Consider the following 27,865-nt stretch of genomic DNA (forward strand, 5'->3'; position numbering starts at 1 on the left):
AACCCAGCCCTAACACTACCCCTACAGGCCATCACAATCAGAACACCCAGAACCCTAACCTCAACCCAGCCCTACCCCTAACACTACCCCTACAGGCCATCACAATCAGAACACCCTGAACCCTAACCTCAACCCAACCCTAACCCTACAGGCCATCACAATCAGAACACCCAGAACCCTAACCTCAACCCAACACTAACACTACCCCTACAGGCCATCACAATCAGAACACCCTGAACCCTAACCTCAACCCAACACTAACACTACCCCTACAGGCCATCACAGTCAGAACACCCAGAACCCTAACCTCAACCCAGCCCTAACACTACCCCTACAGGCCATCACAATCAGAACACCCAGAACCCTAACCTCAACCCAGCCCTAACACTACCCCTACAGGCCATCACAATCAGAACACCCAGAACCCTAACCTCAACCCAGCCCTACCCCTACAGGCCATCACAATCAGAACACCCAGAACCCTAACCTCAACCCAACACTAACCCTACAGGCCATCACAATCAGAACACCCAGAACCCTAACCTCAACCCAACACTAACACTACCCCTACAGGCCATCACAATCAGAACACCCAGAACCCTAACCTCAACCCAGCCCTAACACTACCCCTACAGGCCATCACAATCAGAACACCCAGAACCCTAACCTCAACCCAGCCCTAACACTACCCCTACAGGCCATCACAATCAGAACACCCAGAACCCTAACCTCAACCCAACACTACCCCTACAGGCCATCACAATCAGAACACCCTGAACCCTAGCCTCAACCCAACCCAACACTACCCCTACAGGCCATCACAGTCAGAACACCCAGAACCCTAACCTCAACCCAGCCCTAACACTACCCCTACAGGCCATCACAGTCAGAGCACCCAGAACCCTAACCTCAACCCAACACTAACCCTAACACTAACACTACCCCTACAGGCCATCACAATCAGAACACCCAGAACCCTAACCTCAACCCAACACTAACCCTAACACTAACACTACCCCTACAGGCCATCACAGTCAGAACACCCAGAACCCTAACCTCAACCCAACACTAACCCTAACACTAACACTACCCCTACAGGCCATCACAGTCAGAACACCCAGAACCCTAACCTCAACCCAGCCCTAACACTACCCCTAACACTACCCCTACAGGCCATCACAGTCAAAACACCCTGAACAGAGCAGCCATGAGACCTGAGCCTTGTTGAGGCTTAGCGACACGGACGATGAACGGATGATTCATCCTTCTATTTTCAGCCCCAGGGAGGATACTCATCATATCACTCTGAACTCTATACACTGGTGTTTATCCTGCTATGCACTGTATGTATATCAGGTAGTGTACAGAAGCTGGTTGCCCTGAAACAGGCTTGTTCTGTTCTGACATCTGTGTTGCTTCAATGGCTCAGCGTGCTACTAACCGTTTTCTGCCTCCCCTAGTGCCTCTCTCTCTCTCTCCCTCCTATCTTCTAACCAGGTCCAGTGGATGCCCGACTATCACCAGCAGACCTCCCTGAGTCCGATAGATACCCCTGTGTCTGCTGTGGATGTCGTAGCATTTAGTTAACACACATACACACAGACATACACCAGTCCACTTCCGGCTTAAGGCCTGGGTCATGGCAAACATACACCAGTATTTGCCATATCTCTCCTATGATGTTTTTTAGCCTCTCGTATTCTGAAAATGTTATTTAATGTAATTTATTGCTTTATAAATGTTCTTAGCTGGTAGACAAACATACTCCAGGAGCTTGCTCAATCGCCTTGTTGAGAGGGGTCAGGGAAGAATTTTTACAGCTCACTTTTCTGGCCCCCGGGTGAAACTGTTTTTTTTCTTCCCTCTGGAATATGTAGAGGCGGGTCGTATGCCCACCTCCCTTGTTCTCTGTAAAGCGCATTGTGTTGCCTCTGGGTATGAAATGCGCTATACAAATAAAGCTTTGATTGATTGATTGAACTGGGGAGAGGAGAGGGAGGGGAGGAGAGAGGAGAGGGAGGAGAGGAGAGGGAGGAGAGGAGAGGAGGGGAGGGGAGGGGAGGAGAGAAGAGGAGAGGAGGGGGGAGGGGAGAGGAGAGGGAGAGGAGGAGATGCTTGCTATGCATTTCCAATTGCTAGTTCGCTAGCTAAAGTGTACATGGGTGGTGTAGTGATAAGGCCATCTTTGCATATTATTTTACATTAATTTGCAGTTTTATCAGCCAGCTAGATAACTTGTAAGTGCTACATTAGTTGACAGGGAAACATCTGGATCTGTATGGGAATTCTGCAGAATGGATGAAAGCCCAAGACAGATTTTCCATTCCCCAACATTAAAGTTGATCTTTGATCTGAATCTTACAGTCTTGTATACAGTCTCCGCACTCCAGTCTGTGTATTGTATTGTGCATTTGTACTTTATATTGTGTATTTTTTATTTCCACTGTCCTGTCTTTGCACTGTCCCGTCTTGTCCATGCACCCTGTCTTACGTTGTCTCCATCCGTGTTATGAGACCAAAACAAATCCCCAATGTGTAAACTACCATGGCAATAAACTGATTCTGACTCTAAACTCACCATATTAGGTGATAGGTTTAGAAATATGCCATATCTTAAAGTGAAGTACACTAAAAATAACATAACCTGCCCTCCCCTGGTTAAACTAATCTGATTCAGACAGGACCATGATGGACCTTCCCACGGTCGCCTCGTAGGGCGGGGGGGGGGGGGGGGGGGGGGCAAGCAGCTGCACATGAACTCAACACACACAGACAAACACACTCACACACACACACACACACACACACACACGCACTCCTGCAAACGCACACAGTCAAGCCCACAGTTGCCGTGCCTACGCGTGTAGCATTTCCAGTTCCTGCTCTCATGTGTATTCATGGCTTCAGGTGTGTTCTCTGTTCTCCGTTTAGAACCCACAGAACAGCGCTGTGGGAGATACTGTAACAGAACGCTGCAGGAAGAAGAACAATGGGGCCACACACACACACGCACGCACACACACGCACACACACACACACCTGAACATATTGCTCTCCTGTAGTAGGGCAGTGGAGCTGAGTTAATCCACAGCTGACAGGCACAAGCATGTTTGTCCTCAGGATTTGTGTGTGTGTGTGTGTGTGTGTGTGTGTGTGTGTGTGTGTGTGTGTGTGTGTGTGTGTGTGCGCGTCTGACAGTTACAGAGAGGGGAAAAAATGAGTCTTCCATTGTCTCAGGCAGATCCAAGCCACTTTTAATAAGGGAATCTCATAACAAGAGAGGAGTGTGTGTCTGACAATACCCATGATTCCCTCCTGACGTCCTGAAACAGGTCTCGCTGGGTGACACAGCTGTGAAGAGAGACTCTCAAAATAAGTAGACATGGTGGTTCTCCTTTCGGCCATTGCCTGGCCTGCAACAATACCATGCGCCAAGGCCTCGAGCCTCACAATGACCTTTAAGGGCTTATTTGGTCTTAAGCATTATAAGCCCTGTTATAACACTATTCACTATTATAAACAACGGCTCATATAAGAATTTTGACAGACTGCACACTGCAGAAAGTAGTGGTCATTGCTCACGTCACAGCTAAGAACACAGTGTAGCTCTATGAGCAGAGAATATCCCAAAAACAGTATAAACCGATCGTAAACAACCTTATAACAGGGCTTGTAAAGCTAAATACTACACTAGTCCTTTAACAAGACCAGGATTACAAACATTCAGGAAGTCACATTGAGGGGAGTCATCCCGACGGGTTTTGAGTCACCCAGTAGGCTATATGAGGAATCATCCCTCTCACCCAGTACATGAGGAGTCATCCCTCTCATCCAGTACATGAGGAGTCATCCCTCTCATCCAGTACATGAGTCATCCTTCTCACCCAGTACATGAGGACTCATCCCTCTCACTCTCACCCAGTACATGAGGAGTCATCCCTCTCACACAGTACATGAGTCATCCTTCTCATCCAGTACATAAGGAGTCATCCCTCTCACCCAGTACATGAGAAGTCATCCCTCTCACCCAGTACATGAGAAGTCATCCCTCTCACCCAGTACATGAGGAGTCATCCTTCTCATCCAGAACATGAGGAGTCATCCCTCTCATCCAGAACATGAGGAGTCATCCCTCTCACCCAGTACATGAGGAGTCATCCCTCTCACCCAGTACATGAGGAGTCATCCCTCTCAACCAGTACATGAGTCATCCCTCTCACCCAGTACATGAGGAATCATCCCTCTCATCCAGTACATGAGTCATCCCTCTCACCCAGTACATGAGAAGTCATCCCTCTCACCCAGTACATGAGGAGTCATCCCTCTCATCCAGAACATAAGTCATCCCTCTCACCCAGTACATGAGTCATCCCTCTCACCCAGTACACGAGAAGTCATCCCTCTCACCCAGTACATGAGGAGTCATCCCTCTCATCCAGTACATGAGTCATCCCTCTCATCCAGTACATGAGGAGTCATCCCTCTCACCCAGTACATGAGGAGTCATCCCTCTCACTCTCACCCAGTACATGAGGAATCATCCCTCTCACCCAGTACATGAGTCATCCTTCTCATCCAGTACATGAGGAGTCATCCCTCTCACCCAGTACATGAGAAGTCATCCCTCTCACTCTCACCCAGTACATGAGTCATCCCTCTCACCCAGTACATGAGGAATCATCCCTCTCACACAGTACATGAGAAGTCATCCCTCTCACACTGTACATATGGAGTCATCCCTTTTGCCTCCGCTGCCTGACTGTGTGAGACCCAGGTCACACAGGGTTTTGTTTTCTGAGATTCTGACTTCATCCCCCTTTTAACCCTTGGTTGAATGTGAAGTAGAAGAAGCCTTTTAGCCCTTGGCTGAGTTCAGCCCAAACGTCTGTTGGGGATGTTGGGAATGTTGGGGATGTTGGGGGGGCAGCAGACCTGGAGATCCGACAGGCCTAGATAGCTAGAACCATTGGGCACAACTAGGGCTGGGTTTAAAAAAATAAATTAAAAAAATAAAATAATCGATTCAAAATCGATTCATGAATCCCAAGATCGATCGAAAAGGTTTTAGTAACACTAACCGAATCGATATTGAATCGAATCGTGATAATCAATTCTGAACCTTGTGAATCGGAATCGATTAGATTCTTGAAATTCTAATCGATACCCAGCCCTAGGCACAACAGTACCAAACAATAGCAGATAACCCTAACCCTTCCTGGTTGAGTTTGTTCAACTTATAGACAACACGCTTTTCCTCCTCTAAGCAAGTCAAGATCCACGATCTACCAACATGTGTAATATTAGTTTATTATTCAGTGACTTGGCTTGATTCAAGCAAATGTTACCTGACACTGGCTATTTATTTACTGAACTGCTATCATCATTTGTGTTCTCTTTGCAATCTTGTGGTAGTGAGTTCAGCTGCTGTGTGTGTGTGTGTGTGTGTGTGTGTGTGTGTGTGTATCCCAGCAGTATTTTGACTTCGCAATGGGGCGTATTTCTTAATCCCATGGGGTGGTTAAACCAGGAAGGAAACCGACTCCGAACGCAGCTTTCTCTGGAGGGGGGTGGGGGGGGTCAAGTGTTCCCATGGCAACGAGAGGTTGTGAACTTGACTCGGGTCTCTCCCGTCCGCTCACTGTCGATCTCACGTGACTGGGTTGGCTTCGCAGTGAGCCCGTCTCCACGTGACAAACCCGTCCATCTTTAATGGAAATCTGTGACACTGAGTCACTGAAGCCTCACATGGAGGGAGGAATGAGGAGCTTCAGACCATGAGGACCAGTCAACGCCAGGTCAGCTTCTCAACCTCAACATGACCACCTAACCCACAGCCAGCCCTGCCCAGGGCCCTGGCACCGGCCACAACAATAGAGCCAATTCCTCTCCCTCTCTCCAGCATTTTCCATGTGAAGCGCCAGCAGAAGACATAATGGAGGGGAAACACGGTAGTTGGTGACAGGGAAGGGGAGACCCTGACATCATTCCTCTTCCTGTGGAATCCCTCTGGTCACATGACGGGCCTTGGGTAGGGGACTCGAGGGTAGTAGAAACAGAATGGAGTAGAACAGACATGGTTCTGAATTATGCGCTCATTTGACTCTTCACTCAATTCAAATCCGCCCTTGCAAAAAAGATAGTGCCTTACATCAACATAGACTGATCATCAGTCTGACACCCACACACTCCGCATAGAGCATCTACAAGGACCCCCACATACTCCACATTCGCTTTATTCACTTCAGCTGCCATTGGTCAGTCTGACGTAATTGGTGGCACGGATGCGGAAGTGCCCGTCGACTCCGGCTAACGGCTATCTGGCTCATTCACTTCCATGTATTTTCAAACGTGAAAACTATGACAGTGAAAAACAATCGGAGTCTGGTAATGATGAGTTTGTAATCCCGATAGTGTATTCAGCCTGTTATTTTGAATATTTGGGTTCTTGAAGTGGTGTTTTTATAGTGAACTTTTAACATTGAAGTCAACGGGCACTTCCGCATCTGTACCACCAATTACATCAAACTGACATAACGCCTATAAGGCAGATGAAGTGGAAAAAAGCAAATAGAGCCTCTAGTAGTTAGTTAGCTAATTAGTTGGTCTGATTATGACTGGGTTCTCAGTCCACTGTCCCCTGAAGAAAACCAGGAACAACAGTTTCACTACACTTTTAAAGTCGCACAGAAATGAAAACAGCATTCTGTCCCATTTTGGTTCACATAATTGGTCATAGTGTTCACCTATTCAACGATGAATGCCCAAAAAATTACCAAATTCTACTTTTGTTGTAATCTTACATCAAAGTATATAATTTCTTACTTCCTGGAAAACGGTAGGTCACGTGCAATGACGACAACAGGTACCTTAAGATTTTAGGCCAATAATCTCAAGACATCCACCCGTCAATCAACACTATCCTTCTATCGAATAAAGTTCTTAAAACCCGTCCACTTGTCAATGTTCCAATCAAATTCCTCTACACATATAGTCTGCGACTATAGTCTTATGACTGGGTTCTCAGTCAACTATCTCCTGAAGAGAACCAGGAACGCTTTAACTCTGACGGTGTTGATAACGGCTGTTCTTCGACGTTCTCCGTAGTTCCTGGTTAGTGACCGACTGAAGACCGCTAGAACGGTCTTCCTTTCGGAGAACTCATATGAACGATGTGATCACAAAAATGAGTGCATGTTGACCCAATGCTGATAAATTCCATTTAAGGACATCTTCAGTAGACCACAATCTGTTCATTCCTTTACTGGGATGTAGCTTAGTTAAAGCAAACTTTAGCCGGAAAACAACAGGAGATCATGTGGAACTCAAAGCAGCTCTCTAGCTAACTCAATACAAGGCATGCCGGCATACCTGGGTCCAGCAAAGAGCAAGATAATGAATGAATAGGGCAGTCAGTAGGCACACACTGATAAAGACGTGGAGGAACTTTTCAATCTAGCTATGGCTGTGCGACATTGAAGAGGGCTGTTGATGTTGGTCAAGTCACTCAAGTTATTAGTGCTGTAGGAGAAGACATTAGCTCAGTGTTGACTAGAGCAAGGGTTAAGTCTATATCTAGGGTTATCCATTAGCTCAGTGTTGACTAGATCAAGGGTTAAGTCTAGGGCTAGGGTTAGGGCTAGGGCTAGGTCTAGGGGGGTTATCTAGTCTAGTCTTGTGAAACCTGCCCCGCCCTTCAGCCAGACTAGCCCAGCAGCAGAGTGAAAGTGCCTCTAGCCAGTTAACCTCTGATTGCAAACCTGACAACTTTGACTTAAAGTTTGCCAACTAGGCTCGGACTTTACACCGCTGCGCCTGACAGCTGCCCAAAAGTTACCTTCACTTTTCTTAATGAACTTTAGTTAGGCTAGGCGAGCTAGGTTGACATGTAGAAGCCAATTTAGCTTCTGCATTTCAGGACTAAACGCCTATAACCTATAACATGAATTGAACTCGCCGACACGCTGTTTGAAACTAAACACACGCCGTGTTTCTATGTGAGCGACATCTAGCTAGAGCTACCTACTAAACCAGGAAGAAACAGCCTAGCCCAGCTAGTTTGCCAGCCCATTTATTGCAACACAGTTTAGTGGTAGCTCACGTCAGCCAGTTAGCTAGCACTAGCCTAGTTTAGTTATCTAGCCTAGGTACTACATGAGCTCGTAGAGCCAACTTTAATTCATCATCGCAGTAATGAATCACCAAATGCAAATGACGTAAACATGTACTGCACCTTACAGAGTTTTTCTCCTCTTGGTGGACGGTGTCTAAGGTGAAAACGTAAGTCTTGGTGAAAGGTTTAAGATTTCTCCGTCTTTTTTCCAGAGACCAGAGAGAGAGACCAGCTGCGCCGCCCTCACTGACGTCATATCCCCAAATCAAATGACTGCTGAGAGTTACCTTTTAACCTTCTCATAACTTCAACACACACATCCTTAGCCTCTCATAACTTCAACACACACATCCTTAGCCTCTCATAACTTCAACACACACATCCTTAGCCTCTCATAACTTCAACACACACATCCTTAGCCTCTCATAACTTCAACACACACATCCTTAGCCTCTCATAACTTCAACACACACATCCTTAGCCTCTCATAACTTCAACACACACATCCTTAGCCTCTCATAACTTCAACCACACACATCCTTAGCCTCTCATAACTTCAACACACACATCCTTAGTCTCTCATAACTTCAACACACACATCCTTAGCCTCTCATAACTTCAACACACACATCCTTAGCCTCTCATAACTTAAACACACACATCCTCAGTCTCTCATAACTTCAACACACACATCCTTAGCCTCTCATAACTTCAACACACACATCCTTAGCCTCTCTTAACTACATCCTTAGCCTCTCATAACTTCAACACACACATCCTTAGTCTCTCATAACTTCAACACACACATCCTTAGTCTCTCATAACTTCAACACACACATCCTTAGCTTCTCATAACTTCAACACACACATCCTTAGTCTCTCATAACTTCAACACACACATCCTTAGCCTCTCATAACTTCAATACACACATCCTTAGCCTCTCATAACTTCAGCAGACTAGTATATTTAGCCTCTAGTAACTTCAACACAGACACTGACCCTCTCATAACTTCAACACAGACATTGACACGTGACGAACTATTGTGGTCGACAATTTCAGTGAATGTATGTCAATCATAAATCCATGATTTTGAACACATTCCTGACATTTGGTTAGTTATGTATGCTCCATTCAGCTCAGTAACTTTGTAGACTGTTTCGATCAACAATCAACATGCAATATCAACACATCTCTCTTCTGACACACTGTATGTAAACACACACCTGCAATTATACATGTATTAACAGTGGTCTGTGTGTGTGTGTGTGTGTCTATGTGCGCTTCGTTTTACACAGGAAGACCCATCATCGCCGGGCGGTCTTCCGTGACAGCAAAGGTCACACCACTGGTTTATTTGATTATGCTTTGTCTGTTTGTATTAATGCACTCTATGTAATAACATGCCGACTTTTAATGAGACACAAAATGTTTCCCTGTTTAGATAAATAACATCAAAATAAGGCATTCAAAATAGACCCTAACCCATACTAACCCTAACCAACACTGTTAGCATGACCACACACCAACCCAAATCCATACTAACCCTAACCCTACTTGACATCCACCTCAATATAGAACTCACCATTATAGGAAACACCTGCTCATTTGTTCTGTATTTGGTCTGGGAATCAAAAAAAATAAATAAAATTTAGTGACCCTTAGAAATGAGATTTTACACACATCTCCAATTGTTACATTTGATTTATTACATGCAGAGCAGTTGGAGAGGCACCAAGAACTGTTTATTAAAAAGATATTCTGTGTAACAATTCACACATCTTCTTATTCCTACATGGTATATAACATTCGGTTGGCTAAACTGTTCCTATTTTGTAAGCAAAATAAAACAAGTGCATATTTAATATGCCTAGAGATAACGGGTAAACGACAGGACGTTCACAAAAATATCCTCAAAAGTGATTTTCAACTGTATATTTGTTTAGAAGGGTATTTGTATGTCAAAGCGAGCACCATAGGTATTCTGTAAATGATCAATTATGTACACAAGCCCAACTCTGGCCATACGCCTTCATCACTGTTCAGACAAACGAAATAGATGCTTCCTGCGATGATCTGAGAGTACAGTATAACAGTACTACTGTGATCCGAGTACAGAATCAGAGTAGTACTGTGATCCGAGTACAGTATAAGAATAGTACTGTGATCTAAGAGTACAGTATCAGAGTAGTACTGTGATCTGAGTACAGTATCAGATTAGTACTGTGATCTGAGTACAGTATAAGAGTAGTACTGTGATCCGAGTACAGTATAACACTACTACTGTGATCTGAATACAGTATAACACTACTACTGTGATCTGAGAGAACAGTATCAGAGTAGTACTGTGATCTGAGTACAGTATAACACTACTACTGTGATCTGAGAGAACAGTATCAGAGTAGTACTGTGATCTGAGTACAGTATCAGAGTAGTACTGTGATCTGAGAGAACAGTATCAGAGTAGTACTGTGATCTGAGTACAGTATAGCAGTACTGCTGTGATCTCAGAGTGCAGTATAACTGTGATCTGAGAGGTGCAATATGTATTTATATTTAACCACTCACTTCTAGCTCCATATCAACACCACACAGTTGGTATATAAATAGTATATTCTATTTGAGTTGAACTGCAATTCAGGCTTGAGTCTATCTTATACTGTATGCTGATCGCCCTAGAACAGCACCTCACAGTATATCCCTTGGTTATGTCGACTAACAGGCCCTGTAGGACATGTAGAATCCTCTGAGTCAGTCCTCAAGTGCTAGTTTTCACTCAATGCTACAGTAGCTCACTCAAGTGATCCTTATGAGAAACCATTGAACTATAAAAACAACTATAAAAACAAGAATGCCACATGTGACTACATACTGACCAGAATGTGAAGCACATTAAACCACTAAGGTCATACCAAAGGATCATGCTGCACTAGCTCTAACCCAACTCTGTTAGCATGACAACACAGCTACCCTCACCCAACTCTATGTTAGCATGACAACACAGCAACCTTAACCCAACTCTATGTTAGCATGACAACACAGCAACCCTAACCCAACTCTGTTAGCATGACAACACAGCAACCCTAACCCAACTCTGTTAGCATGACAACACAGCAACCCTAACCCAACTCTGTTAGCATGACAACACAGCAACCCTAACCCAACTCTGTTACAGTACCATGATAACATACCAACAGAGAAGTAATTCACCTTCTGAAGTTCAGACAGATTATATTAAGTTGTAAATTAAAATACCTAAATTTACTTAATCCCTCAAAGGTGGCAGAAATAAATTTGATTCATGAGGTGTTAATGAACATTGAACATGTCAATTTTGTACTGTTCAACTCATAACACAATTCCATTTCTATTAATCGCACTGGCTTGCATGCTAGTCATCCTTACAGGCTTAAATGTACTGCAAATAAATACAAATTAAATATGTTCTTCAGGGTATACAGAATACAAAACATAAAAAAGTATCCTACATGTTTAGTAATAAACAGTCTGTTAAGACATTCATGTTCTGAGAGAAATATATTCAGCTTATTCATAGAAAACAAAAAAATATATAAAAATGATAAAACTAAAAAGTTCAAAATACTGTGGGTGCATTGGAGTCGTCTGCTGGATTTCCATGTCAGGCCTCACAGTATTACACACACAGTGAGGCACAGATACACGGTAGACATTTCTGGAAAGCTCTGAAGTACACAAAGCACTAGAACAGGCTGTTGCTCTGAGCTCATGAAGTCAGGGTGTGGGGAGCAGAAAACGTTGTGAGTATAAACAGACTTATTAACAAAGGTTCCCTCTGCACTGCAGTATAAAAGATTGAAATAGTAAATTACACTTTACATACTATTTAGTACATACAGTACGAGTTCTAGGACTTATTCTACATCCCTTGTTCACTTCAGAGCATTTATCTGTTAAATATTCTATCTTGTCTTAACTAGGTTTCCTCATCCATGGACGTGCTGATAGTGAGAGCCCCAAAGCTAGTCAGTAGTCATGCATGGTTCAACAAACTGCAAACATTCTTGCTTTCTCCACCTCCCACTCTCTCATTATACTCATTTGAACTAATGTGCACAGACACACTCTAGTCATCTAGTCACTCTCATTCATTGGTTCTCCCCCATATAGCTTCACTTCCACCTCTCTCACACTTCCACCTTACACACACACACACACACACACACAGTAATGTCGAAACTGCCCCCCCCCCCCCCCAAAATCCCTCACTCCTGCTGTTGTATGTTGGTGTTCTGTAATGTCATGCAAGTCCGAGCTCAGTCTGTGTTTGGGGGATCTTTGGGCCCCTGAGTCATCCCTGGGTCTGGGGAGTGAACATAGTCAGGAGGGCCCCCCCCCCCCCCTGGGTCTGGGGATGAACATAGTCAGGAGGGGCCCCCCCCCCTGGGTCTGGGGAGTGAACATAGTCAGGAGGGGCCCCCCCCCCTGGGTCTGGGGAGTGAACATAGTCAGGAGGGGCCCCCCCCCCTGGGTCTGGGGATGAACATAGTCAGGAGGGCCCCCCCCCCCCTGGGTCTGGGGATGAACATAGTCAGGAGGGCCCCCCCCCCTGGGTCTGGGGAGTGAACATAGTCAGGAGGGGCCCCCCCCCCCTGGGTCTGGGGATGAACATAGTCAGGAGGGCCCCCCCCCTGGGTCTGGGGATGAACATAGTCAGGAGGGCCCCCCCCCCTGGGTCTGGGGAGTGAACATAGTCAGGAGGGCCCCCCCCCCTGGGTCTGGGGATGAACATAGTCAGGAGGGCCCCCCCCCCCTGGGTCTGGGGAGTGAACATAGTCAGGAGGGCCCCCCCCCCCTGGGTCTGGGGAGTGAACACAGGGTGGTCCTCCACTGCTTCACCCAACCGCTCTTTGCTCCATTTATTAACAGGAAGTGCATCGGGGGTCAGCGGCGGCCCCTATTTATAGCCTCCGTGGGCAGCCGTGGATGTGACCTCACTTCCAGGTGGCAGGGGCGGGCCGTAGGCCGACGGCCCCCCTCGTGCCCTTCGACCCCAGGGACTGGCCGGAGCGACTCCGCAAGTCCCGCTCTGCGTTCTCGCTTAGCGCCTGCTCCTCGTCATACCTGGGGGGGACACGGAGAGGGAGAGGAGAGAGGGAGAGGAGAGAGGAGAGAGGGAGAGGAGAGGGGGAGAGGAGAGGGGGAGAGGAGAGGAGAGGAGAGGAGAGGAGAGGAGAGGAGAGGAGAGGAGAGGAGAGGAGAGGAGAGGAGAGAGAGGAGAGGAGAGGAGAGGAGAGGAGAGGAGAGGAGAGGAGAGGAGAGGAGAGGAGAGGAGAGGAGAGGAGAGGAGAGGAGAGGAGAGGAGAGGAGAGGAGAGGAGAGGAGAGGAGAGGAGAGGGAGGGGAGGAGAGAGAACAGGTGAGGGCATGAAGGAGAATAGGGAAGCGTAACAAGTAACAAGGGAGGAAATAGAAAAAGATAAAGAGACAGAACGAATCGATGTCAGAGCAGGTTGTTCTCTGCAGTTCAGCCCTACTGCTTACATATGGATGTACAATGCAATTAAGGGCTTTGGTGTGACCACTCACTCCACAACTCACACACACACACACACACACACACACACACACACACACTCACACACACACACACACACACACACACACACACTCACAAACACCCATGCGTTCTGCCTGTATGGTGACCCATTGAAGTCCATCCGTGATACCTATCCCACAGACCAATCTGATAGGTCCGTTGGCAGAGAGAAGGAGGGTTAGGGTTAGGGAGCGCAGACGGGATTGGTCAGCTCCGGCCTGAAGGAACTGCTTTTAGCGGGGCACTGGTATTTGCTGTGACTGATAAGGCCAGCTGCCCGTGTGGGTGAATGACCTGACATGTTAACTATGCGCAAGCAGAGAGAGCTGGTCTGACCAAGTCTGTATGTTGAAAAACCAACATTTCTCAACATGCAACAGTGCAGGGATCTAATTTGGTCACGCAGAAATACTGGTGCTATCGTCAAAGGCTGAGGCAACAGGCATTCGGACATTTTTGTGCCACCTAAAGGTGCGTTTGTTTGTCAGGAGGACCGTGCAAAGTTTGCCTCAACGTGTGGGTGGGTGGAGCTGTTCACGGGAGTGTTGGGAGGCAAAGCTCATCCTCTGGAAAACCTCCACGGTTGTTCTGATACCAAAGAAACCCGTTCCCAAGGAACACTGATTATAAACTGGTGGCGCTTACGACACTAATCATGAAATGCCCTGAGCGTCTGGTTCTAGGGTATGCTTCTCCCCTTCATAGATGTCCCTCCACCCCCTCCAGTTTACATATAGGACTGTTAGAGTTCCAGACTGGTAGAGTACAGACTGGTAGAGTTCCAGACTGGTAGAGTAACAGACTGTTAGAGTTCCAGACTGGTAGAGTAACAGACTGGTAGAGTAACAGACTGGTAGAGAACAGACTGGTAGAGTGCAGACTGGTAGAGTACAGACTGGTAGAGTTACAGACTGGTAGAGTACAGACTGGTAGAGTTACAGACTGGTAGAGTACAGACTGGTAGAGTAACAGACTGGTAGAGTAACAGACTGGTAGAGTTACAGACTGGTAGAGTAACAGACTGGTAGAGTTACAGACTGGATGAGTAACAGACTGTTAGAGTTCCAGACTGGTAGAGTAACAGACTGGTAGAGTAACAGACTGGTAGAGAACAGACTGGTAGAGTAACAGACTGGTAGAGTAACAGACTGGTAGAGAACAGACTGGTAGAGTAACAGACTGGTAGAGTAACAGACTGGTAGAGTTACAGACTGGTAGAGTAACAGACTGGTAGAGTTACAGACTGGATGAGTACAGACTGGTAGAGTTACAGACTGGTAGAGTAACAGACTGGTAAAGTAACAGACTGGTAGAGTACAGACTGGTAGAGTAACAGACTGGTAGAGTAACAGACTGGTAGAGTAACAGACTGGTAGAGTAACAGACTGATAGAGTTACAGACTGGTAGAGTACAGACTGGTAGAGTTACAGACTGATAGAGTTACAGACTGGTAGAGTTACAGACTGGTAGAGTGCAGACTGGTAGAGTACAGACTGGTAGAGTTACAGACTGGATGAGTACAGACTGGTAGAGTTACAGACTGGATGAGTACAGACTGGTAGAGTACAGACTGGTAGAGTTACAGACTGGATGAGTACAGACTGGTAGAGTACAGACTGGTAGAGTAACAGACTGGATGAGTACAGACTGGTAGAGTAACAGACTGGTAGAGTGCAGACTGGATGAGTAACAGACTGGTAGAGTACAGACTGGTAGAGAACAGACAGGTAGAGTACAGACTGGTAGAGTTACAGACTGGTAGAGTAACAGACTGGATGAGTACAGACTGGTAGAGTAACAGACTGGTAGAGTGCAGACTGGATGAGTAACAGACTGGTAGAGTACAGACTGGTAGAGAACAGACAGGTAGAGTACAGACTGGTAGAGTTACAGACTGGATGAGTACAGACTGGTAGAGTAACAGACTGGTAGAGTAACAGACTGGTAGAGTAACAGACTGGTAGAGTTACAGACTGGATGAGTACAGACTGGTAGAGTAACAGACTGGTAGAGTGCAGACTGGTAGAGTACAGACTGGTAGAGAACAGACAGGTAGAGTACAGACTGGTAGAGTACAGACTGGATGAGTACAGACTGGTAGAGTACAGATTGGTAAAAGACACATTTTTTGGCTCATGGCTCACGGCTCATAGCTCTGTGCATTTATACTCAATGAGCCGTGCCCTGCTGTGTCCTGTAACACAAGCATGTTATGTTGTTACCAAACAAGAAAATCTTTCTCATCTCCTAGCAACTCAGAACGCTTCGTCTCTCCAGGCCAGTCAACCAATCAATATGTGCGACATATAATGACGCGGTGTGAGCAGCTAGAAATTTGAGGTGGTACGAGCCAAGCGGCTCACAGCCTGCGAGATGTTCCAAATGACATCAATGAGCCAAAAATGTGGCTCACGGCTCACAAAGTATAAATAAGGCTTTACAGGTGGTGACACAGTGCCCTCTCTACTGCACTATGTTTTCACTGTTTAATGGTGAAACATGGTTAAGTATAATGTGAGCTGGAGAAAACATTTAATACATTTGCAAAAATGTCTAAAAAGCATTTTTCACTTCGTCATTATGTGGTATTGTGTGTAGAACTCAGAATAAGACTGAAACATTAAATGTGGAAAAAAGGAGGGATATGAATACTTTCCGGATGCACTGTACATAAATAAAACATTCCTGGGAACGTTTGCATTGCACTGTCCAAAAATATCAAAATGAGGCTTCTGGCATGCATGTCATCAAAACTCAGCTCAAACTCATGAAAATGTTACTTAGTGAGGTGAACAACTCAACAGACATCTCAAAATTCAAGAGGGCAATTTTGCCGTTTCAGGAAACCATTCTGATTCAATACCAGAATTGTACTTTCTTTTGTATGAATTAAATTATATTTGAAATGCCATCGACCACTTTAGTACGCACACTATTAAAGTTCAAATAAGTTTCTTTGAGACGGATTTGAACTAGCGACCTAAGGATGTCTGACATTCCCACTACAGTCACAGCTCTACAACTGAGCTATCGAAGGGAATTAGCTTCACTGTAACTCAATTGGTGGTTAATACAGTACTGTAGGTCACATACAGTATGAGCTTATTGGCTAATATTGAGCCAGCATTGCCATTGGATGAGGCCGGAGGCTCTCTGTGCTCTAATAGGAGGAGGCAGGTGTCACTCACAGGACTTGGTAGTTGCCAAGGGCCTCTGGGGGTGGGCTGCGGTTCCAGCGGCAGTCGGGGGCGTCCCCGCTAGGAGAGACGATGTTCAGCGTGTCGTTGATCAGGCTGTACTTCAGGATACGGTCGTTGGCTGTGCTAGAGGTCAGTGACGGAGAGGCGTTGACCTGGAGGATACACACACACACACACACACACACACACACACACACAGGTCCAAATAAACGTTAGTCATTAAGCACACATGGGCCAGTAGGAAACCTGAACGTAGCAGACGGTGCTGTGGAGGCCAACAGGGATGAGATCACTGTTTACTTTCCTCTTATCAGGCAGCGCACACAGCTGTCGTCACACACAGGCATGCATACTCATACTATATACTTAGAAGTACCTAGAGGTCTCTACTGCTACTAGTACTACTACCATTAGTAATACTACACACAGTGAAAATGCACACATAAATTACACCAACACAGATATGAAACATTAGAGAGAAACAAGACAGACACACACAGTATATAAAACCTCTAAATACACACACACACACACACACACACACATACATGCCTTCCAGCACTGTGTCTCTACCAAAATAGATCCCTAACCCTGCAAACCTTAACAGCGTGGACTTGTCCCAGAAACCAGGGAACTGATTTAGATACAGTAAGTGTCCAAATGTGTCTCCTTCTCTACGACAGGCATATCGTATAGACTAGACTACACAATACTAATACTATACTATACTAACTATGCAAGACTATACTATAGATGGTGTAGTAGAGTATGACCTCATAGGTGTAGCTATAAAAAAGTGAAGTAAAATTGGCATTAAAACTTGATACTTGATACGAAACTAGACACTCCAGAGAGGAATGCAGAGATCCTTTCACTGCTCAAACATGCAAAATATCCAAGACCCAGAACAGACTGGTACAGAAAATCAAGTTTGTTCCTAAACTTCATACTGCACAATGAGAGGAACATAATACTACACAACGAGAGAAACTTGCAGTTCTTCTTCGTGTGTTTGTGCTCTGCTGGGCGCATGCCAAGTCTCTCACCTCAATAAGCCACGGTTTGAGCTTGTCGTCAATGATGATGTCATACCCGTAACATTCGAAGCAGTGCTTGTCATTGTTCATCACAGGCTGCACAGAGAGACACTCCAACAGTGTTAGTTTAAAGCACCCCATGGTCATGCACCTGAAGACTGTACTTCAGACATGATTTTAAGATGTACACCAGGTCCCTGAGGTCCTCTGGCACCGAGCCTTTAATGGTTCCTAGAGCCAGGACCAGGAGACATGGGGGGGCAGCCTTCAGCTTTTACCCCCCCGGCCCCTGGAATACCCTGCCAGAATACCTGAGAATTAGGGATGCACCGATTGCAAAATTCTAGGCCGATGCCGATGTTTAAAATAACAATCCAGCCGATGGCCGATGTTTATTTAATTTTATTTTTATTCTCCCTTTTGTGCCAGGGAAACAAAGAAATTAAGTGTTTGGTTCCAAAACGCCGATTTTTATTTCACTTTAATTTGAAAGCAAACTACACTTGCGTTTGCGGCGTTACGTCATGGATCTTCTCCGAATCTGCAGCTGGGTAGGCTACGTTTTGCAACAAAAAAAGACGTAATTGTTGCGACATAACATCGGCCACTACCATCGGTGAATGTCATTTTATTTGCCGATGGGCCGATGACCAGTCAACAAGGCCAACATCGGCCGATGCCGATGTTCGGCCGATGCATCGGTGCATCCCTACTGAGAATGGATGAAACTGTGGGAACTTTTAAGCGAGAGCTTAAGACATACAGTACCTTTTTAATCTCACTTTCATCATGTTGCTGTACTTGTGGTATAATTAAATCTTCTCGATCTTAAACTTTTTCACTGTTTCTATTCCCTTTTTTAATATATTATCTGTCTTGCCCTGTTTTCTTGATGAATAAAAACATGAATCTTTTCTTATTCTGTAAAGCACCGTGTGCTACATCTGCTTGTATAAGGTTAGTGGTCTGTGGTACATGAAGGAATTATGTTTCTTAAAAACAGGAAGTATAGCGAGAAGTGAAGTGAAAAGAAGAAGAGATTGTGAGAGCTGTGAAGAACAATGCAGGTGTTACAAGGTGTAGTGTGTGTGTGTGTGTGTGTGTGTGTGTGTGTGTGTGTGTGTGTGTGTGTGTGTGTGTGTGTGTGTGTGTGTGTGTGGGTGTGAGCGCGTGCATGCGTGTGTTACACTTACAGCCACTGCCTTCAGGGACTGCACCATGATCCAGTGGATCTGGTCAAACAGCCGACTGGTGACCTCCTTCCCCCTGGTGCTCTCCAGGTACAGACGCAGGTTACTGACCGTCCACTTACCCCCGTGGACATGGTTATAATCATCCTGAAACACACACCATACAGGACATGGTTATAATCATCCTGAAACACACACCACATGGTTATAATCCTCCTGAAACACACACCATACAGGACATGGTTATAATCATCCTGAAACACACACCACATGGTTATAATCATCCTGAAACACACACCATATGGTTATAATCATCCTGAAACACACACCATACAGGACATGGTTATAATCATCCTGAAACACACACCATACAGGACATGGTTATAATCATCCTGAAACATAAAGTTTACAAGACACGGTAACTACTCTCATGTGAAACAGACAAGAATAAAGACTGCATATTAGTCAGGTTATTCTCATGTGGAGTGAACCTAGGAGCCGTGCGACGATTTGGGATGTTTCACATCTTGGGTTCATTACATTACATTACATTACATTACATTACAGTCATTTAGCAGACGCTTTTATCCAAAGCGACTAACAATAATTGCATTTAACGTAGGAAGAGCCAATGTACTACTACTTGCCAGAACTCACAAGTGCATCTTCTTTCTAAAACAAACAAGTGACTAAGAGCATAATCTAGTGCTGAAGGCAAAGTGCAAGAATCACAATCTAAAGTACAGTGCAATATAATATAATAAGTGCTTAGGTGGGAGGATTGTTGTAGTACTTCTTGAAGAGATGAGTTTTGAGCCTGCGACGAAAGATGGGCAGCGACTCTGCTGTCCTGACATCAGTGGGCAGCTCATTCCACCACTGCGGGGCCAGGACAGAGAAGAGCCGTGACCGTGTCGATCGACCGCAGGAGCCTCGGAGTGACGGGGCAACCAGTCGCCCTGAGGTAGCAGAGCGTAGTGGTCGGGAGGGGATGTAGGGTTTGACCATGGCCTGGAGGTAGGAGGGGGCTGTTCCTTTCATTGCCCTGTAGGTTAGCGCCAGAGTTTTAAACTGGATGCGAGCCGCTACAGGGAGCCAGTGTAGGGAACGGAGGAGGGAAGTTGTGTGGGAGAATTTGGGGTGGTTGAACACCAGGCGAGCAGCAGCTTTCTGGACAAGTTCCAGAGGTTTAATGGCTGACGCCGGTGCCCCCGCGAGGAGGGAGTTGCAGTAGTCCAGGCGGGAGATGACCAGGGCCTGGATGAGTACCTGCGCCGTTTCATTAGTGAGGAAAGGGCGAATCCTCCTGATGTTGTAGAGCATGAATCTACAGGAACGTGTGACGGATGTGACATGTGAGGAAAATGACAGTTGGTCATCCAGGGTCACACCCAGATTCCTCGCAGTCCGAGTCGGGGTCACCACTGTGTCTTCAATGGTGATGGCCAGGTCCCGGTGCGGACAGCCCTTCCCCGGGAGGAACAGCAGCTCAGTCTTGTCCAGATTGAGCTTGAGGTGATGTGTCGTCATCCACTCCGAAATGTCAGCCAAGCACCCAGCTATGCGTGTCTCCACTTCTGTATCAGAAGGGGGAAATGACAGAACCAGTTGGGTGTCATCGGCATAGCAGTGATAGGAGAAGCCATGCGAGCGAATGACAGCGCCCAGAGATGTAGTGTAGAGGGAAAACAGGAGAGGACCCAGGACAGACCCTTGTGGAACCCCCGTAGTCAGACTACGTGGTTCCGACGTCGACCCTCTCCATGTCACCTGGTAGGAGCGGCCCGTCAGGTAGGATGCAAACAGGGAGTGTGCAGAGCCATCGATGCCTTTCTCCTCGAGGGTGGAGAGGAGGATCTGGTGGTCTACCGTATCAAATGCTGCTGACAGGTCTAGGAGTATCAGGACAGAGGAGAGAGAGTTCGCTCTAGCGGCATGGAGTGACTCTGTTACTGCAAGGAGGGCGGTCTCTGTCGAGTGGCCAGCCTTGAACCCGGATTGGTGGGGATCTAGGAGGTCGTTCTGGTGGAGGTACGAAGACAGTTGGTTAAAGATAGCACGTTCAAGTGTTTTGGATAGAAAGGATAGAAGGGAAACCGGTCTGTAGTTTTTGACATCAGAGGGGTCGAGAGATGGTTTCTTTAGGAGGGGGGTGACTCTGGCAGTCTTGAAAGCAGAGGGAAAACATCCTGAAACAAGAGATGCATTGATGAGGTGGGTTAGGAAGGGAAGGAGTTCGGGTGCAACAGACTGAAGGAGAGTCGAGGGAACAGGGTCTAGGGAGCACGTGGTGGGGCGGTTAGATGTTACAAGGTTGAGGGCCTCGTTGGGGGAGAGGGGAGAAAAGTGGGATAAGGTGGGGCGTGGAGAGGAGGGGGGGAGCAGGGAGTGGAGAGAGGGTGGGGATGGGGGGGTGAGTTTCGTGCATGGAGCGTTGACCGGGGGAGGGGGGAAAGAGGATCTGATATCGTTAACTTTCTTGTCAAAGAAGTTGGCGAAATCATCAGGGAGAAGGGAGGAGTTGGGAGTAGGAGGTGGGGGCTGGAGTAGTGAAGAGAAGGTTTCAAAGAGTTTTTTAGGATTGGAAGCAGAGGTTAGGATTTTAGAGCGGAAGAAAGCAGCTTTAGCAGCAGACAGAGAGGAGGAGAATGTGGAAAGAAGAGATTGGAAATTAAGAAGGTCCCCTGGGAGCTTGCCTTTCCTCCATTTGCGCTCAGCTATTCTCAGGCTCCGTCTATCAGTACGCACTGAGTCCGACAGCCATGGGGCAGGTGGAGTTGGGCGTGCAGGCCTGGAGGTGAGGGGACAGAGATTGTCCAGAGAAGAGGAAAGAGTAGAGAGGAGAAGATCAGTGGCAGTATCAGAGGGTAGGAGAGAGAAGGATTCAGGGGCGGGGAGGGCGGAGGTGACAGTAGAGGAAAGGTCAGTAGGGGAGAGCGAGCGGAGATGGCTACGGGCGGTAACCATGTGGGTAGGAGGAGGAGTTACAGGGGAAGAGGGGATGGAGAGGGAGTAGGACATGAAATAGTGGTCAGAGAGATGGAGGGGAGTGACAGAAAGGTTAGGGGTGGAACAGTGTCTAGTGAAGATGAGATCCAGCTGGTTGCCTGCTTTGTGAGTAGGAGGAGAAGGACATGATGCAGGTGAATAAAGACAATTCCTCAGGACCCCCTCAAAATCAGATCAGAAATGCTCCCTTTTTAAATAGGAGATAGTCTATAGGTATAATACATCGTTTATAGTACTAAATAGTCTATAGGCATAGTATAGAACCTCAGCTTCCCGAACCATCTTGAGACCTGAGCAACATCTGACATCCAAAACTGACATTGACCAACATCTCACTTCAAAACCCTAACCCTACTGGACCTACTGTGCATCCAAAATGTACGCACACAATGTTAACTACACCCACAAACTCACCCCGTGTTTCTGGATGGCCACATTGGTCAGGTGGACGAACATGTTGTCCAGTTCGCTGGTGCTGGGGGTGTACTTGACCGTGCAGAACCTACAGAAGCCCAGCTTATACCTGTAACACACAGCCAGAACAGAACCACACAGCAGACAGATCTTACACACACGTCATTCAGATGTACGTGGGTCACACATGTCATTCAGCTGTACGTGGGCCACACATACATGCAAACTATTATGTATGCTATTCTAAGTGCTCTTGTAGTCGTGGGTGTTATAGCATAAGCAGTATACATTACTCACTCTCACGATGCCATTCTGAGGTATTGTAATGTGTATAATCTAAAACAGGGGTGCCCTATTGGATCGCAGAGGCAATGCTGGTAGAGGCAGAGGCAATGTGGTTCAAAAGAAAAGCCATAAAAAAGGCGATTTGATGACGCGTGTTGAAGTTGTGTGTGCGGAGGCAAGCAGTCACGTCACCTCTCCTATTGTCCAAATGAGCAACCTTTTTCTCCTGCTACTTTGTATTTTACAAATGTGACCTTTTTTACTGCAGTTTAGCTGATTATTTTAATGATTTAATCATGTGTGGGCTGATTTCATCATTGTTTAGGCTTGTTTGTGCAGCTGCTACAACTCGTTTTATACAATCTATTTTGTACCACGGTAAACTAGAGGGCTGATAGTAACCCAGCAAAATCAATCAGAAACTCAAAAACGTCAGGATTATGCAACGCTGGCTGACTCCATTCAGTGCAAGTCAGCAGAGTGTATGGTGCTGTGTGATTGAGTCATTTAAGACAGTATTCTAACAACTAGCTGACTGTTACCTGTTAAGATTGTGCAAGGCATATATAAGTTACCATCTTGATCTAGATCTTGTTAAACTGGTCATTTTATAAGTAGCTCACAAGCCAAAAAAAGTGTTGGCATCCCTGATCTAAAATATACGATTGCTTTTTTTGTAAGAAGTTCCTTTTGTGGTATTCTGGTCTTTCCTGAGTGGTAGAAACTGTACTCTCGTTTTGTCAAGAGCGCAGATCTAACTAGGCAAACTGAAAATGAGAACTGAGAACACTGAGAACACTGAGAACACTGAGAACACTGAGAACACTGAGAACACTGAGAACACGCGTTCACGCACAGGGCAGCCGGGTTCTGCCAGGGAGTCGGGAGGAGGGAGGAGGTGAATGTGTGATGGCGCCTGCATGTTCTGTTTTGAAGGAATTGTGCCATCTGTGGGCGATTTAGAGAAATCCATGTATTCAACTCAGCGCTAGGATGAATGTAGCCTACGCTGGCTAGTAAGAAAGGAGCAAAGGAATTCACTTCCTGAGGCCAGGATGGAAGTACACCGGTGTGTTCCATTCCAGAAAGCTGTAGCTTCCCACGTGTCCTTGTGAGCTCCCCCTTCGCAGATGTGATTGGATGGGTCTAAACAGATGGTCAAGAACATGGCGGAGCTATTCCCAGACAGGCCAAGCCACACTAGGGACATCTGAGGGAACTACTCTCTGGAATCAAAGACACTAGGAATAGTGAAGGACGCTCGGGAAGGCTGAGGCGTCTTTCGAAGGGAGTCCACACTGAACTTACATGTAGCACTTGAGGGGCCGGTAGGTGGTCACCAGCACATAGAGACGCAGGTCAAACTTCTTTCCTCCAATCAGCAGTGGATTGTCAATGTAGAGTGAGATGACGTAGGCCTCTTTGCCACTAGAGGCTGCCACAAACCTGAGAAAAAAAAACATGGCTAATTAGACATCGCAATGTTGGCCTATTATACAGTAAATCTAGCCACTCTACACCCATGGAAAAGGTAAGTCTGACAATTAGCTTTGAACAATTGTGGTTGGCCCCTTGCTCCAGATAGAATGATTGTGATATTGAAACCAGATCTACACAACTATCTTTGGTAAACTTCCCATGGTTGATCTGAAGTCAGCCAATGCTTTGAAAATGACAAGGATCTTTTAAGTGGCCATGCACATTGACTAACCCTAACCTTGTAATAGCACTAGCTATGACCTCAGACTGACTGACCCTAACCTTGTAATAGCACTAGCTATGACCTCAGACTGACTGACCCTAACCTTGTAATAGCACTAGCTATGACCTCAGACTAACCCTAACCTTGTAATAGCACTAGCTATGACCTCAGACTGACTGACCCTAACCTTGTAATAGCACTAGCTATGACCTCAGACTGACTGACCCTAACCTTGTAATAGCACTAGCTATGACCTCAGACTGACTGACCCTAACCTTGTAATAGCACTAGCTATGACCTCACATTGGCTGGGAGGATATCATGAAGCAAAATGCAAATCCATGCAAAGAGTCGTGTCTGATGGTAGCCGCACCCAGGAAATGTTGATGAGTGCAAGCAAAGGTGCGTCTGCGTACCATATGTGTCACAGAGTTCTGTATTGAATTGTGTGTATAAACGTGTGCGTGTGTGTTCTGTGTACTGTATGCACACTTGTGTGTTCTGTGTATGTACACAACAAGGTGTCATTGTTGCCGTGGATTTGCCTGTGTAGTCTACATGTTTGTGTCTTTTTTTTTCAGGACTCTTGTGCATTAGGGGTTCACCTGAGTGTTTCAGCACTCATCCCTCACATAGAGGTACGACTGTCCAGACCACTCATCCCTCACATAGAGGTCCTGGACTGTCCAGACCACTCATCCCTCACATAGAGGTAAGACTGTCCAGACCACTCATCCCTCACATAGAGGTGAGACTGTCCAGACCACTCATCCCTCACATAGAGGTAAGACTGTCCAGACCACTCATCCCTCACATAGAGGTACGACTGTCCAGACCACTCATCCCTCACATAGAGGGAAGACTATCCAGACCACTCATCCCTCACATAGAGGTAAGATTGTCCAGACCACTCATCCCTCACATAGAGGGAAGACTATCCAGACCACTCATCCCTCACATAGAGGTAAGACTGTCTAGACCACTCATCCCTCACATAGAGGTAAGACTATCCAGACCACTCATCCCTCACATAGAGGTACGACTGTCCAGACCACTCATCCCTCACATAGAGGTACGACTGTCCAGATCACTCATCCCTCACATAGAGGTACGACTGTCCAGACCACTCATCCCTCACATAGAGGTACGACTGTCCAGACCACTCAGTACTCACGTAGAGGTGCGACTGTCCCGAGACCACTTCTTGATCTGCGACAGTTTGTTGATGAGGAAGATGCCTTTTCCTTGGGCCTTTCCACAAGGCTTCATAATCCACGTGCTGGATGGACTCTTCCGAAACTCCTCCACAAACAGATTATAATCTGCCGGGAGCATGAACGTCACCGGCACAAAGTCTGTGGGAGGAACGGAAGAGGAGAGATCAGGAAAACAGACATCCATGCAGCAAATAAGCACGTGGTCTGGAAATAAGATGACTCAAAAAGGATACATTTTCTTTAAAAAGAGCTTCTCTATATGACGACAGACTAACCATGACCCTCACAGCACCACACATGCGTATGAGCTCAAACCTACTGTAGCCATGCACACACCCTGGCCTGCTTCCAGAGGGTGGATCAGCAATGCAATGATGAACGACTTCAACGTTTGTCTTGCTTGCACGCTTCTATTTGATTTGTTCATTCATTGTCAGGGCATCTGTAGCTCAGTTGGTAGAGCGGGTCGTTCAGTGATCGAAGGGTCGGTGGTTCGAATCCCAGCTCCGACTGTCCACATGTCGAAGTGTCCATGAGTAAGACACCTAACCCCAAATTGCTCCCAATGAGCAGGTTAGCACCTTGCATGGCAGCTACCGCCATTAGTGTGTGAATGTGTGTGTGAATGGGTGAATGAGAGGCCATTGTAAAGCGCTTTGAGTGCCGCTAAGGTGGAAAAGCGCTATATAAGTGCAGTGCATTTACCATTAATTTACCATTGTCAACAAACAACGTAAACAATTACGTTTCACAATAAAATGCCCTGCCCGCTTTTGGTGGATCTTGGGCATTATGAGTCTACTGTAGTGGTCTGGTGAGATGGGTTAGGGTTATGGTTAGTGACTGATTGCACCAGCCAGTGGACGATTCAAGCTCAGCCTTTTCACAACTCAACTCTCCTCCTACTGTACCTAAATAGATGTATTTCCCGTTCTCGTCTTTCTCGGCCAATGGGCTGCCCTCTTTCTCCAGATCCTTCCTGTATCGTTTGATGTTCTTGATCATGAGGTCCTTCCTGGTCAGCTCATAGTGGTTGGGGAAGTGGTTGACCATCTGGTCGTCGGTCAGTCGGTAGCCGGTGTCCACGCTGAACACATTCCTTATTGTCTGGATGCTCATCCTAGGACACAGTTCAAATGGAGTTCGACTGAACAGGGGCATCTGGTCTTAAAATCCTTTACCCCATGTCAACCCCTAGGGCCTACTCCTACGTATTCCTGTACATCTGAGAAGAAAGAACAGATAGTCTTAAGACCAAATTCTATGAGGTACATTTGAGGGCAACGTGGAAGTATTACAACATTACTTCCCCCTCTCCAGTCAAGTAATATCTACAGACGTCTGGGGCAGCGGGGCCCCAATAATGGGAGAGATGTATACTACATTTGTGGACAGTGCAGAGAGAGCCTCCCCCCGCAGGCATGAATGTATGCCTGCGGGGTAGAGGAACGTCTGGGTTAGGGGTAGGGTAGAGGAACGTCTGGGTTAGGGGTAGGGTAGAGGAACGTCTGGGTTAGGGGTAGGGTAGAGGAACGTCTGGGTTAGGGGTAGGGTAGAGGAACGTCTGGGTTAGGGGTAGGGTAGAGGAACATCTGGGTTAGGGGTAGGGTAGAGGAACGTCTGGGTTAGGGGTAGGGTAGAGGAACGTCTGGGTTAGGGGTAGGGTAGAGGAACGTCTGGGTTAGGGGTAGGGTAGAGGAACGTCTGGGTTAAGGGTACAGTTAGGGTAGAAACGAGAGGAACGTCAAGGTCACCCTAGCTGAGGTCACACACACACACACACACACACACACAGTTAGACCTCCACCAGTGCATAAAACAAGGGGTGTGTCAGACAGCGATTAATGGGAAACTCAAACGACAGCCTACCAGTAGAAGTTCCAGTCCTCGCTCTCTGTGACTTGTGTCCATCCTCTCTTTTCAAAGTTGTTGATCAGCACAGATTTTTCAATGTCAGTGACCCATTTCACCTTACCAGCCATGGTACCACCTGAGGTGTTCACACACACACACACGCACACACACACACACACACACACACACACACACGCACACACACACAATTGGGTTAAGCTCGTACAGACATAATGCATTCATTTACAGTAATATTGCACGTATAGGGTA

General features: G+C 46.5%; 2 protein-coding genes across 4 annotated transcripts in view; both read right to left on the reverse strand.

Annotated features, from left to right (window-relative positions):
* pacsin2 (protein kinase C and casein kinase substrate in neurons 2) overlaps positions 1–8,331 on the reverse strand; it is a 32,006-nt gene extending 23,675 nt beyond the window's left edge. For 2 of the 3 annotated variants that reach the window (XM_084447982.1, XM_084447980.1), the window contains exon 1: positions 8,231–8,329. The gene's annotated coding sequence lies outside the window, so the exon portion shown is untranslated. Of the gene's footprint in view, positions 1–8,230 lie in introns of all 3 variants that reach the window. The other variant, XM_084447981.1, reaches the window with a different exon arrangement.
* Positions 8,332–13,082: 4,751 nt separating this feature from the next.
* Positions 13,083–27,726, reverse strand: ttll1 (tubulin tyrosine ligase-like family, member 1; the record flags this gene model as incomplete). Its single annotated transcript, XM_084447989.1, has 9 exons — positions 27,611–27,726; positions 26,653–26,861; positions 25,699–25,879; positions 24,131–24,268; positions 22,538–22,646; positions 19,118–19,261; positions 17,934–18,020; positions 16,876–17,039; positions 13,083–13,212 (listed from the first exon to the last, which is right to left on the reverse strand). The coding sequence occupies exons 1-9, from the start codon at positions 27,721–27,723 to the stop codon at positions 13,083–13,085; spliced, it is 1,275 nt and encodes a 424-aa protein (XP_084304115.1). The 5' UTR covers positions 27,724–27,726.
* Positions 27,727–27,865: the final 139 nt, after the last annotated feature.

Source organism: Borostomias antarcticus, assembly GCF_949987555.1.
Source record: "Borostomias antarcticus genome assembly, chromosome: 13".
NCBI lineage: Eukaryota > Metazoa > Chordata > Actinopteri > Stomiiformes > Stomiidae > Borostomias > Borostomias antarcticus.